Genomic DNA, 15,224 nt, shown 5'->3' with positions numbered 1-15,224 from the left:
GCTTGATAGATAATTGTGTCTTCCCCCAGGGACATCAGTGACATATTGTAGGAGAGGTTTATTAACGAAAGAAGCGAGTTAGATTGTATTTTTGCATTCAATATTCAGTTGGTACTTACAATACAAGTTATGATAATTAAAATATTTTTCCTCGGGTATAAACAGTGCTAATAGTTACAACAAATATGTATTTTATCATAAGGAAGATTGTTGTGTAATTATTTATCACTATAGATGCAATTATGACCTACCCATACATATTTCACATTGCCTTCAATTATGCAATCCCGATAGAAACTTATTAACATTAGATTCTTATAAAAATCATGATATACATCTATAGATGTAGTGAAATATTACAATATTACAATCCAAGAGGTGTCAGTCTCATATTAATTGATACGTCACGATATTATTACTGCTCGAGCCACGAACATATAAATTTCAAGGCAGAATTTTTATCACGTAATAACTAATATATTAACCATGAAATTTAATAGATCCTGGTTTAATTCAGTGGCATTTTTATTATTTTTGTAGAAAATCAATATTGTAATGCATTTATTAGCTTTCATTAACATTGCTTGGAGTTTTCAAAATGGAGTTTCGTGTTATGAAATGTTCGCTTTACGAAATGTTTTTACATTGAGTCACTTATGTAACCGTGAGCACAGTTTAGATAACAGTGCATGGTGATGTTTTATCAACACCTTAGAGTACATCAGCGATATGGCTTCGTGAAGATTATTGAACTGTCTTGTAGCAATCATTTTATGTAATTATGTGTTGAACACTCAAATGAACTATCTATTAGGCTTTGTGTTTTATACAAAAGATTTCAATTTTATATGATTGAATAGAGTTCTACACAGATGATCTCTGTATGCAATCGTGTCATTCATATTGAAATAGGCAATTGAACTTGTATGATCTAGTTTGTAAATAACTTCACGTTATTTCACAAATGGTGAAACTGTAGAATGTGTAGATCTGATTTAAATTCATGTTTACAAATAGATCTTAGTCATAGCATGAAATGTCAGCATTACTCAATATAGTCTAGATGGAGTATTGCTACGTTTAGAGTATCCAAATAAAACAAAAGCTTATTGACATTAAGTTTATTAAATAACCACATAACTTACTGAGATTTCCACACACGTCCAGCCCTATAACCTATATATACAGCGCGGGCCGCTTAGCCTATATGTACAACATGTGGGGAGCAGGTTTCATCACAGGTATAGTTTAAACTGGGGCCCCAACCTCTTCTTGATACGACCTCGTGAGGTGTGCGGCGGCGGCGGTGAGGTGGCGCAGGCAGCGGCGCAGGCCGCGGAGATGGCGTCTGCAGTTTGCCGCAGCGCGAGCCGCCGACTCCCTTTCATCCTCGCCCTCGATCCCAGAGTCTCCAGCCGCACTGGACGCGTCACTTTCGGTGTCACTCATGTCGGACACTCTTCTACCCCGCTCCACGTGCTCTACGTCAGCTCCAGCCCACAGAAGCTCAGTCTTCAAGTCGTTCAGCATTGCGAATAGGCTGAACGGGTCATCGTCACCCTCTTGCTGCAAGTTCATTAGCCTGCTCGGCACGAGCACGGTCTCGTCCATGGTATTCACCATTTTGACGAACTTCTCCATGTCGTTGAGGATGCTCTGTTTGGAGAACTCGGTGTCATCATGTCTGGCAATTTTACGCAAGGTGTTCCTGTAACAATGGAAAGAAACTTTTAGAATTATGCTTACATTTCACATTATAATACTTTATATCAGATGAATATTCATTTCCACTATCAGTCATATAATTTTGTGTTATCAAAGCTCCATACATTTTTATCTTAAAAATAATCAATAGATGCAATAAGTTTTATTATTCAATTGATTGCATAAAACCATTCAAGATAATATTATCAGAATAGAAGTATTACTCATCTTAATATTATTACAGAAGTTCTTTAACTTAAATAATATAGACAACAAATCCTCGCTGTTAACCTGTATATCTTTGACTAAATTATGTTTTTGTCATAAAATTATTCAACAGCTTCAAAGAATTGTTTAATTCAAAAGAGCAGGTCTTCAACAAACATTTCTCATAGAGCATTATTGTATAGTCCAATAACCATAATGTAAAAATACTACTCATAAGCTGTACTTAGCCCATGCTTATGTATTGCAATATACCACAATTCTTCTTACATGATATTATATAACTTCAATATTATGGCATCTCAATGTATTCTGTACTTGTTTTTGTGTAATTATTGCATTAATTTTCATTCCCCATTTAAATTTCCTATCTTTATACATTCAATTAACTTTATTTTTCTTTTCTCTCTTTCTAACTTTTGTTAAAACTGTTACTATTTTTTACTAATTGTATTTAAAAATGTATATAAATGTGTAAATTAGTTTTATCGAAAGACACATTTGATGATTAATTTAATTTGATGTTAGTTGTTATAATAAATAGGTACGTATAATTATGTTATAAAAGTGACAGAATATAAAATGATAGAAATAATGGGCTATCTTTGATACTATATAATATTGTTTTGACTTTGATAATATATTTTTAATATACATTAGTGTTTAATTAGTTGTGGTAACAATTCATTAAAGTTTCTCCTATTTCAAGATAATTGAATGATGATATTTTTTGTTCTTTGTTCTATGTCATGAAAACTGACTTCTGGCTGGTTCTTTATAGTTATATTGTGTAAACTTATTTATAAAAAGCCCATTTCCTCTCCCTTTAATTGAATTGATGACAAGGACTTGTTCTGTTATAAAGTTTAATCATGCAGTGTTTCTTTGGTAACAAATGCTACATCTTTCTTTGTCTTTATCATACTATAATATATGAATATCTAATATCATACTACTATGACAACGGTATAATTAAAAATATTCTGTTATATACTTAATGTATTAATTTTATCATCACACGGAATGTTTACATATATGAATTACAGCCTTGCAGCTCTTGTCGAAAGTGTCACCTTGCTTTCAAATAGGTCATGTTAATCTTGACCTCATAATACGACGTTTTTTACACATTCAAATAGTCACATGAAACACGATAAAAATATAGTATAAAAAACAAACTCATTTGAATTCAAGGTGTATGATTGTGAGATGTAAAATCACGATTCTATTTTAATAGCCGCTTAATTGTGTCTAAGTCATCTTATAGTTCATTGAACAAAATTTCAATTGTTATATTATCAATGGTATAAAATTAAGATATTTTTTAACTTAAACCAGGAAATTATCTATACCAACTATAAAACTATAATATAACAACTATAATGAAATGTTTGTAATAGCAATTTATTATGTAAGTATTCATAAACCGTAACGTTTTTCGGATTGTAAAGGAAGAGGTAGGTACACTGAGTAGTCCTGAGTCATCTCAGGGCGCACGCCCAGACGTGACACCATTCGTAATCCCTAACCTCTGTATTAATCTAAAAATGAAAGTTCTTTCGTTTTAACACTGATGCCTCAATGATTTATGTGACAAAAATCATCAGTCAGAATCATTGCGTCAGTACATTGAAAACCGATGCTCATTATGTCAATGTGAAAGGAATTCGATATTTCAACATACTTTGAAGTTCCGGATAACCATCAATATTATTTTCTATACACCGTGCTTATAAATTAATGTATTACATAGCTATTCAATAAAAAACTGCATAAGCTAATCATAAATGCATCACGCGGAGGTCTAACCAAAAGGGACGGGGTCGATTAAGAATGCGTCCGTACCTGCTGTTCTCCAATTTAGTCGAAATGTCGGTGTTGAAAGACATCTTGTATTATTTATTCTTGATTAAAATATCACTGAACACACACGCCCTGATTATTGTTCACTTCTTTTATGCTAGTAATTCTAGCTTACGAAACGTCGCGAAAAAGACTAATTTCACCAGACCGTAGACACAGACGACCGCACACTAGCGTATGATTTGACGTTTGGCTAAAAGTGGGGCGCGTTCTCTTTTATATGACGCCACGATCATACGATGCGGATTGCGGGGTAAGAAAAACGATTATCGTGCTATGTTGTGGCATCTCGGAGCAGTTATTATCTTATTGATGAATGAAAACGATGTTTATTTTCAAAGTTATTACAAGTATTGTAATTATAGACGTATAATGTTTAATTTGAGCAGAACTATACCAATGAAGTAAAAAAATATCAGCCGCGGAGCGCGTGCCTTCAAATCACACCACATCGTATCGCCCGTTGATTGGTGGAACAGACTTTATGAATTTTTTTCATTGGATAAACTGATCCAACTACAACGGCGGTAAATTTAAAAAAAAAACAGAATATGTAGATAATATTTTAACTTTTTCTTATTTTGTACCATGCTTCCAGACTCCAGTATGAATATAATGTGATGATTGCACATTTGAATTGTATGTATGTATACAAAAACACGTTTTATGTATTACAAAAATACATAGTAACATCCCTATCTCCATGTTAATAAAATTACCTTTCATCGAGTAAATAAGGTGAAAGGCCTTTTGAATATATTGAATGTGTATTGTATTCAAAGTATTGACCGATTACTCCTATTTACACCTTTGCATAAATTAATTTTGAATCCATCATTATTATTCCATCAATACTTATGTACCTAAACGTGGAAAAATATTTACTTAATTATTATGCAATGGGACTATTTCAAGCCAAGAATTTTCAATATTTTGGTTGGACGGTATTTGGACCTGGAGGATTATAATATGATTGTAAATATCATTTATAAAGGTAAAAAAATAAATTAGGATCGTAGGTATAACGTAATGTAGGATTTATTAAGATGGCAATAATAGAATTACAAATATCAGTCAGCAGTGTAATTTAGTAAATAGCCCCAACTGGAACTACAAAATAATCTTAAATCATTTCTTACCAAAATACCTAAAACAAAGATATATCTCAAATTGTAGGGTAGGTATTCTCGATATTAGCATATTAAATTATTTGCACAACAGTAGAAAATAATCATAAATAAAGGATTAACAAAATCATGGCACGTGCAAAGATTTCTAATTGAAGATCATTCTTAAATCCATTAATAATTTACCCAATGACGCATTACCGCAGGCCGCGTCATGTGTATTAGTATTTACTTGTGAACCATTTGCGACTTACGACAATCAACGAAATGATATTTATCTCCGCTCCTATTTACAGAAGTTATACAGATAATATTTAGATTTAGCGTAAATAAAATATCGATACGATAACTTGTTTTCATTACACCCAAGTTCGCTTGAAAGTGACACACCCACGTTTCGTCACCACTCACGTAATTGCAACTAGATTCTGCATCAGATGTTATCTGTATAACACATTCAATGTTGAGGGTCATAATTGTTTTGATCGCTACGCCCCTCCGTGGGTCATGAACTTTATAAATAGATTCTGCTGGACATTATAATATTCTTACTCCTTCACAATACCCATTGATTCAATATTTTCAAATAAGGGTCGTTACCCGCCGTTTCTTGTTATTTTGTTTTATATTTTGCTGTATGAGAAACAATACCGGATCTCAACGTTATATTTGTAGGAATAATGTATGACTTTTAAGTTCATTACCCTTTTCTATAGTGGGGAAATCTTGCATAGATACTCACGGCCCCTGAGAAAGAGGCCGTGGGCTTATTCTGTGCTGTGGGTTATGTCGGATTCCTACCCACTAAAACCCCCCCTGTGCTCCGTCGAGTAGCATTAGTGGAGGGGCCACAGGGTTGGAATTCGTCCGCGACCCCCCCGGCGGCAGCCCTACTGGAGGGCGCAGGGCAGGCGCAAACCTAGAGCGGCTTATTTGCCTGCTCTATCCTCCTGCGGCGTGAGCGGAAAACATTTCGCGCCGCCTCACCACACCGGACAATGGGTTACGTCGCCGATCCATCGTTCATCATCCTGAACAGATTTGAATAATACGTAATGTCATAATTATAGCGACATTATACTATACGTTAGAGATCGATACGGATGACTTTTATCTTATAATATGAGGCTTGCATTTTTCTTAAAAATAATGTGAGAATGTAAAAGAAAGTGTTAAGATGGCGACATTGAAGTTTTTTATGTGCGTATTCCATTCCGACCTGATATACTGACCAACGCTGAATTGATTTTATACATACATGCTTTATGTTTAACGACCTAGTTAACTAAAAAAGTACCTATTTAGACTAATTCAATATTCATACTACAAAGTATTAAAGTTGACTGTAATTTTATTTGTTTTTGTAATATAAATTAAATAGGTATCTTACGAAAATATTTCAGCTTTAACATTCTCGTAAGATTAATGAACTTTATTTTTTAATAATCACCTGAAGGCGGAACAGTACCATTTTAATATTACTGTATAATTTTACGGGTGTGGTTTTTATGAAAGAAAAAAAAACAAAGCTTAATGGCAAGAAATAAACGCGCGCGTGGTTAAAATATTTTGTTTTTGTAATTATGATAATGCGTCTATGTTATTCTTACTTCGCAGGACCGCCCGAACTTATTATTTATTATCAATATTATGCCATTACACGGATTTAAAAAGTGACTTATGTAGTATGGTGAAAAATAATTAAATTGTATTATTTTATAGATATAAATGTGATGTAGATGTTAACAAGTATTTAAATTAAAATATACTGTAATAATAAAATATTATCACATCATAGGTTTCTCATGCACTTCGGGACTGATAGCGCCATCTTTTGATGGATAAAATAAGGAATTAATTTTGTAGTTTGCTCATGAATATGTTTTACAGCGCCATCTAGCGTTGTAAAAGAATACCTGAAAAAGACACGTGGTATACCATCTTGATGGAAAGATGGCGTTATAAGAAATTCAGCTACATTCCATTCATTAATAGATGTCGCTACAAAGAACATGCCATAAAAATAAACAGTTTGCATGTATGCATTTGCGGTATCCTGGGTACTTATAGATCATATTCTGGATATTAAGATAAATTCCTGAAATTATTGTATAGTGATCCTTAAATTGGGTAATGTTTGAATTAAATATGTCCGTCACAATCGAATCTAAACTTGTCAGTTACATACAATATTATAGGTGAAGCTACTAAAAGTATGTTTAATAATTTTAATAAAGATTTGAACCTAATTACTATTAAAAGAATAAAATAATACCGAATTTACAAATGAACAGTAATTGATAGATAGTATGTAATATAGGTATTTTATACTTGACAAAGACAAATAGATGTCATTGGAAAAATCAGGCTAGTCACTTGGAGAAATTTACCAATAAAATACTTTGTTTAATGGCAGCGCACGTTGTTAATCAATGCTCCACATTGTTATGTTTAATAAATCCTACCTACCTACCTACCTAGTTTAATAAATCCATTTTTATTTAATGATTTTCGTAACGCAGTTATGATAATTTTCTTACAAGTACACTGTTGATCGAAAGCTAAATCTGAACCTGAAATTGTATTTCAAAACACTAGTTATATCGAAATGTAATTAAAAAGGCTAATTAAGATTAAAACAGCGATATCAGTAGTTCTGGTAAAGTTTGCTGTCTGCTCATCGAGTGAGCACTTTGCGGCTTGTGGTCGCTAATCAAATTAAGCTGTGGATACTAGTGCTCTCTGATGTGGACAGAGCATTTTTATAATTTCCACCAAATCTAAAAATAAAAAATTTAATTTTTAATTTATATAATTATAATATATATAATATTTAACTAATAGATGGCGTGGGGTGCCCCTTAGGCACATGAAACCGAAGAAATTTGATTACTGTGGCAGGATCACGGGTGGCCGAGAGGCTAGGCGTTGCTACGGTTAGGCAAGAAACGCAGGTTTGAATCCTGCCTCGTGATCAAATTTTTTCTATTCTTTCAAAATTTCTAATAAAAAATTTAGTTCAGTGCAAATTTGAAGTTTTAATCTTATATCTGGTAAGGAACGTTGAATGTTCGTTACTACGTGTATTAATATTTTAATTCGATTAATTATCAAGTAGCAAATTGAGGAAGTGTAACATCTTACTAGACCTCCGCCCCGACTTCGCCCTTGGTAGAGAGTGTATTGTGGCAGAATTTTTAAAAACGGTTGAGGAGTTCCTGAGGTTAGAGCGTTCAAAGAAACAAAAAACACTTCACCTTAACCTTTAAGTATAAATTATTAATTAAATAAAATAATAATAACATAGAACATAATAAAACTATTTTAGTTTTTACCTCAATTGTCATTAAAAACGTCTATACATATTGTGAAAAAAAAAAATTAATGAAAATGATCCATCTCCAATATATCGGACCCCTGGGATATTTAGGCGATTTCATGACTGGATATGAACGAGTGTGCAAACAGAGCAGCTCGGTTCGTTCGCTTTGATTCCTACGAGTGGCGGCAAACGCAAAAATATATCAATTTCATTAGTCAGTGTAAATAAATTATTCGATACGAGCAGTCTCTGTTTATTTACCTTTACACGGGCTCATTACTAAGCTCTCATATGCTCGCTGTCGAAATTTTCATATGATAAAACTTATTTCTTAAAGTTACTTAATAATAAGGTTTTGTAAATACAGAAACATTCATTTATTTCATAGTCTTTATTTCGTCTGAGTTTATTGGGTCTAACGTGCTTCAATAATTTCAAATCGTTACAAATATTTTTATAGCAATACTTCAATATGTTTGTTTTGAAGGTAATTAACTAATTACCTACAAAGATGTCCTTAATCAATACTATTGTACGTGGTAGTCGAGCACGCTTCGGCACGAATTGGGCCAGCTCGCACCGGGGAAATACCACACCCCCTCAGAAAACCGGCGTGAAATAGCCTACTGCTGTGTTTGAGCGGGGGAGCCTTTGGCTCAAATCCTTTTCCTTGACCTTCCCAGTCCTTTATTCCTCTCGCCAATCCTTTCTTCATCCCTTTCCAATTTGAAGTCTGTAATTTGTAGACACGTAAGGTCTGCAATCAACCATACGCCTCTCCAAATGTTATGGGCGCTGGTAGCGCTTACCATCAGGCGAACCACGGCTCCATTGCCGACGATGACATAAAAAAAGCTCTATGCTGTTTAAAAGTTACGATTATATATGTTATTAATAGTTACAATATACACATATCCCTTTGTGACGAGAAATAAATATAATAATATTGTTATTATATTCTAATAGATAGAGATACATCTACAGAAACTTCTGTTTGTACTAAACGTTATTGTGCGTACTTTAACAACGTTTTTCAATATAAAGGTACATATTTAAATATGCCTAAACCACAGATAATATAATGCTATACTAAAAAAAATAAATTCACAATAATGCCAATACAGCACCAACGAAAATATCAATATCGTTTATCAAAAAGAGACTTTATTCCTACGAGTAAAATATCGTGAAACTGTACAAGCGCTATCTAAGACCGATAAAACAAATACGAAATATCTTTCCATTATTATCTGAAGGAGAATCAGAATAATAGCAGAATAAATTAATTATTCCACCCGGCTCTTTAGAGCGCTGCGAAATCAAAGCTTTATAAGACTGGCCTTAAATTTTCTAAACCAAGCTAAAATGAAATCGCCTTCGAGAAAAAGGGGTTTCGGTTTTAATGCCCATCACAAAATAAATGCTCCGAGACAATAATGTGGGATTCGTTGCTAGATATAAATTCCGAATAAAAATACACTCGGCTGAGTTGCATAGTGTTGTTCTCATGTTTATCGATGCTTTTAATGCTTTTAATTAGTTTTTTTTTATAATGGCAATTTAATTCGTAAATTCATTAATGTGTGTATAATCTACAATAGGGAATATTCACAACACTGCAAAAATAAAAGGAAAGGTTAAAGAATCTCATAAATGTACTTGTGAAATAATAAATATACTTTTCCTATTAATGTCTAAACTTCCATTAATTATTATAGATATATAGTATAAAAAATAATATGATAAGAATGTAGTTAATAGGGTAAGTATGAAACTCCCACAGGAAATCCGCGCGAAATAGAAGCATACGAATACAAATTAATGAAATTTTCGGGCAGTGAGTAGGGGGCCCGTAGGTTTGTTTCCTTTTCCTCACCCTTCTAAGTTCATTGTTTCTTCCCGTAATAAAAACTTCTTGTACATATGATCACTTATAAGCGGGCAACAAAGGGAAATTTACAGGTCCTACTTCAATAAATAATGGCTTATCACCAGGAGAACCACTTGCCTGGTCGATATTACAGCATAAAAAAACATCGAATAAATGAAAAAAAGAAACAGACAATTCATTCCGTTCGATTAATGTCCCTTATAACTCATATTCAGTACTTATAAGAAGTGACTTCATTATTAGCTGATATCGTTAGGTATATTTCCCATCACTACTTCTTCGAGAACCGAGACTAGCTACAAGGAGTAGCGAGGAATATAAACGTTAAGACAGGATGAACAAATAAACGGACCGGTAGTTCAATACAAATGCTTTCCATAACACAAATTATGTTCATGTCTCTGCCATTATCTACTTGGAATATCTTACTTCAATGAAGTAATTAATACACAGTAGGTAGTGTATTAGGTATATCACAAAGATTATTTTAATATAACACTTGATTCTTATTCAAAACACGTGTCAATTTGAATAATACATTAATTTTATTGTTTTTCGTTTTCATTTTTCCCTGCATGCTTTAAAAATATTAATTACGATATTACTTTATGAACAAATAAAAGTAAGCATCTATTTTAATTCCTTAAGAGACAACAAAATCCCCCTTATAAAGTTGTATTCAATGTTACTTGTATTTTGGTTAACAATGAATCTAGTAACTGTAATATGTCCTAGAGCTTGTAGTTAATTGCAATGCTATCTACGATTTGCACAAAACATTCGAATAGTAAATAACAAAAATATATAAAGCACTCGTCGGCGGGCGACTCTGTTGACACAGCTAAGTGAACCCGACGCCTCGCTTCATTTGCATTTCTCTTAATCCTCGTTATGAATAAAGAAAAATTCTTGAGATGCTCAGCGGTCTCCGAAAGCCCGCCTAATGAAGAACGCTCCAGGATTACCGACCGCCCGCGCACTTTCGCGACATTACACTTTTAATTTGAACGAATCTTATTATTTTCTTTTGTTGATTTAAGCCTTGGTACCGGGAGACGGGTCGAGACGTGACCTGCAGTGGAAAAATGCGATTGCCATCTAAAGCCAACCGTTTAAATGAACGAGATTGGAGCTTAAAAAGTATAATGGACGAGGGGGGAGGGGGTCGATCCCGGGGGCGCAAGATGGCCGATTTGCGATTGAGATGAGACCTCCCCGCCACCCCACGGAGATCAAATATAATTAAGTTCGTTTCATAGTAACTATATGTGGAAATAGCGAAACCTTTCGTGTAATGTGTCGCAGCTACGTTTCTGAAATCTTGTTTTTTTTTTGTTGCAGTTATTTGATTTTTTTTCACACAGCTATTAGACATTATGTGGTGATAAAAATAAAATGTTTGTATATTATTTACTGTAGAAAATGACCTACGTATTACGTATAATACGTAGGTCATGGTCTATATTCTCAGTATAAGTAATCCTCATAGGCTTTTTCCACAACTAGTTAAAATTATATAATATATACTTAGATATTATATCATGAGTATCGATCTTGATTTTGTTTTAATTAGGTATTAAAGAGGTGTTTTAGAAAATTTCCATAACAAGCCTTAAATTACATAGATATTACTGATTTTGATGTTATAAGGTATGAAAATATATTAATATATAAATATTATATTCTTTCCAAATGAGTGTTTATTTGATGGACCTTTCCTCTCACTTTTAACTCATTGTGATGCTACACTTTCACCTTACCTACATAATGCATATGATCCCATATGTAATATTGTGAATTATATCCTCCATCAGTAAGAAGATACTTAACGTTTTTCTAATGTTAAAAACAAAAATTGAACTATGAAACTCTGTGATAATGTTCAGTGAAATATTTTAAATACAGTTAAGTAGTTTTGGAGCTTATTTGGAACGAAAAAACAATTATAATATTAGTAGGTACTTTCTAGTGAGCGAATTTAGTATGACCCTATGGAATTTACCAGTTTTAATTTTCGTGGTAACTTAAAATCTTTATAACAGTAACAGTGCACATATGTGCACACTATGTAAATGCAATTAGTAAACTATAATGGAGCCTTACCGTACACGTTTATGTTTTTATTACGACTACATACCTATAGGAGACAAGTTTTACAATTACTCACTATTTATGGGAAACAAATCGTCACATATCACCAACGCGTATTTAAATTGCTTACATTTTATTATTTACATGCGTGGTTCAACAGACTGATTGATCAATGCATCTCTCTTACGTCCATAGAGGGATTCATATATGTGTTGCTAGTAGGAAATATGCTCGCTTAAGGATTTATTGCAATTAGAATAAAAAAAACTATTGGATTATTCTACGTGTATAATGTTGAAGCTATTTGAAAGTTTAAGATCAGCACCATCGACTTCATTTGCGAATTAACAATTTATTTATATATAGAAACGCAGTGTCTGAAATATATATACATATACATGTGTTGACGCTTATAGGAGAGAACAATTGGGTACTTTTGTAATGTAAAACTGGATGAAGACAATTATTTGCATTGTTTTTATAATTCGATTATAAACATTGTGGCCGGAGCATTATGTTGAAGCGAGACCACAGCTCATCCAACTGGAAGCCTACTGGAAAACTGAACGAAGCGAGCCTTTTCCTTTGTGGAACTAAGGAAAAGTTGAGAAGTATCAGCCGCTCGACCGCAACCCCACCTGGGGACTAAAAAATATCCTATAAATGAACCGAAGGGCCCGCCTTCTGAGCCGCGAAATTTCTGCCATACTTTCAAACCTATAATCCCTCATAATCACCTTTACAAAGCAAAGATTAAAAACGATTCTCGCCCCGCCGCCCCCAACTCTAGTCTTTTATATGCGAGACAGCGAAAAGTAAGATTAAATCATTATTTTTCTTAAGCTCCTCACGCTTTTTCTTCGCTTCGTTGAAAGTTTTTTTACTCGGACTTTTGATGCGGACGATCAAAGACTTGTGTTCAAATTTACATAACATTCTTAAATAAATTGTGGGGTGGAAGGGGACGCAATTTAACACGGACCTAATGTTCTGTATAAGCTTATTAATGCGAATCTCTAGATTGATGTTTAGTTTACTAATTTATTCAAATATTATCAAACATTACTTGCGTAAAGCCGATAAGACGTAGCGCAATAAGAATTGTAGTACGGAAGAAAGATTTGCATTAAATCATTATCTAATAATTTCTATACTTCAACTTTACTAAAAAATATATATAACTTCTATTCTACTAGACAGTCTGTTGTTATTTTATTATTCGAGTATATTATTACTTGTATTAATACCCCTTGTTAAAGGTTTATTCTTAAAAGTATGTAAAACTTCAGCAATGGTACCCCTACGTGGAATGTTTTTTACACAAGACTAATAAATACATTTGGTTTAAAAAACACTATATCAAGGTATATATATTTAACTGTCTCACGCTCTCTCCACGCCACCATGCTGGTCAAGTGCGGGTTGGCAGATGTCACATGTCGTCGAACTTTTTACTTTCTTGGACATGCCGGTTCCCTCACGATGTTTTCCTTTACCGTTTTAAGCAGTGGTCATGTTACCTACAAGCGCAGATAAATTGAAAAATCAATTATTTCCTGCACGCTCGCCTCGTCTCGAACCCGGACTTATCGATTTCGAAGTCCGAGGTTCTCACCACAGAGCCACCACTGCTTATAGAAATAGACTCAGAAGAATATAATCTACATATTTTGTGGTAGCGCAAGCGGTGGTATCAAATGTTCTATCTCATGTTGTACTTTCAAACGTTGGAGTTTTATATAACATTGTCATAAATTAACAACTGAAGCCACACGTTTACACACGAACACTTATCTTACTTAAGCTACACTCGTATTTAGTTAAACCTAAACGTCCTAACATGTTTGCACAATCCTTGAGTAGCTGTTTGATTGTTTTAGGCGCAGGTAGTTGAGCCGCCGTAAAATATGTCTCTACTTACTGTTAGTAAGCCAAGTTTGAGCTCAGCTTAAGTTTTACAACTTGGATACTTGTACGTGTAACTTAGTTTTGGTTACTTGCGGCATATATGGCAACTTATCGATACGTAAACCTATTATGCTGCATAAGTTCTGCCATACGAGATTTTCTATTAAAATCGATTGATTGCTTATTCTTATAATCTCATTAGATAATTGCAATAGAACCTACAACAAATACCTGCGTAGTGACAATCAACCAACAAACAAAGTATCAACTCGCGAGTTTCTGTAAAAGTAAATTCTCCGAGGATAGGTAATTAGATTTTGTGCTTATTCAAATAGTAATCCAAGTTTCGTTTTCGTAAAGTTTTTTGCATATATGTATATTCTATCCATTCTTGTGGGAATTTCACGTTATTTATGTTAGATAGAGTAGGATGGTGGTTATGCAAAAATGAAAGGTATATAAAAAGACAGAAGTACTTTTAGTTAATGTACAAAAATAGAAGCTGATCGATACATCTGTGCCATAAATAGCGTTCGTGTTGTTATCAGCGCAGCGCTTACAGCAAAGCCTCAGTGCGCTGCGTCGTTAAGCTTCAGCAACCTCCTTTACATTCCACTAAGCTTCAGGCGTATTGATTTCCGCAGACGACACAGAAATAAAACAAAAACGTCTGCTCATAAAACTTCACTACATTAGACCCGGCGGAGTTTTAATTTATGAAGTTATACGTCGATTGGCAATAAGCAAACACGATTCGCAAAGTCGGGGGTATTTAACTTAATTTTTGAACCAGCCAGAGCTAATTGGGACAGAAGCAGCGGAATGTCGTCACAAAAGAAGCACTTAAATGAACGACAACGCCACTCGGCTCAAAATAAACTTATCTCCTTCGGGCAAGGGTTAAAATGATTTGAAAGCAGGCGGTAATTGTCAGGTGGGCGCCACGAGGGTTGACGTATTGATTCAATCAAGTGCCACTGTTCTACTAATAATGTTACTTATTGAGTTTTTGAAGGCAGGATGCGGCGCCGACGTCACTGGTTAGTCAGGTTAAGGAAAACAATGAGAATGTACGTTACTAATTCAATCATAT

General features: G+C 33.8%; 1 protein-coding gene across 1 annotated transcript; it reads right to left on the bottom strand.

The window, feature by feature from the left end:
- Positions 1-1,106: 1,106 nt before the first annotated feature.
- Positions 1,107-3,998, bottom strand: LOC119829637 (mid1-interacting protein 1-B). Its single transcript, XM_038352251.1, has 2 exons — positions 3,775-3,998; positions 1,107-1,708 (listed from the first exon to the last, which is right to left on the bottom strand). The coding sequence occupies exons 1-2, from the start codon at positions 3,816-3,818 to the stop codon at positions 1,249-1,251; spliced, it is 504 nt and encodes a 167-aa protein (XP_038208179.1). The 5' UTR covers positions 3,819-3,998; the 3' UTR covers positions 1,107-1,248.
- Positions 3,999-15,224: the final 11,226 nt, after the last annotated feature.

The sequence above is a fragment of the Zerene cesonia genome, chromosome 10, assembly GCF_012273895.1.
Source record: "Zerene cesonia ecotype Mississippi chromosome 10, Zerene_cesonia_1.1, whole genome shotgun sequence".
NCBI lineage: Eukaryota > Metazoa > Arthropoda > Insecta > Lepidoptera > Pieridae > Zerene > Zerene cesonia.
Note: the sequence above shows the minus strand (reverse complement) of the source record. Positions and strands in the feature narration are given on the sequence as shown.

Bases quoted from the DNA above. Each gene is read 5' to 3' on its own strand.
- LOC119829637 (XM_038352251.1), bottom strand. From the start codon at position 3,818: ATGTCTTTCAACACCGACATTTCGACTAAATTGGAGAACAGCAG. The intron at 1,709-3,774 runs GTACGGACGCAT...CCATTGTTACAG, and splicing joins ACTAAATTGGAGAACAGCAG to GAACACCTTGCGTAAAATTG.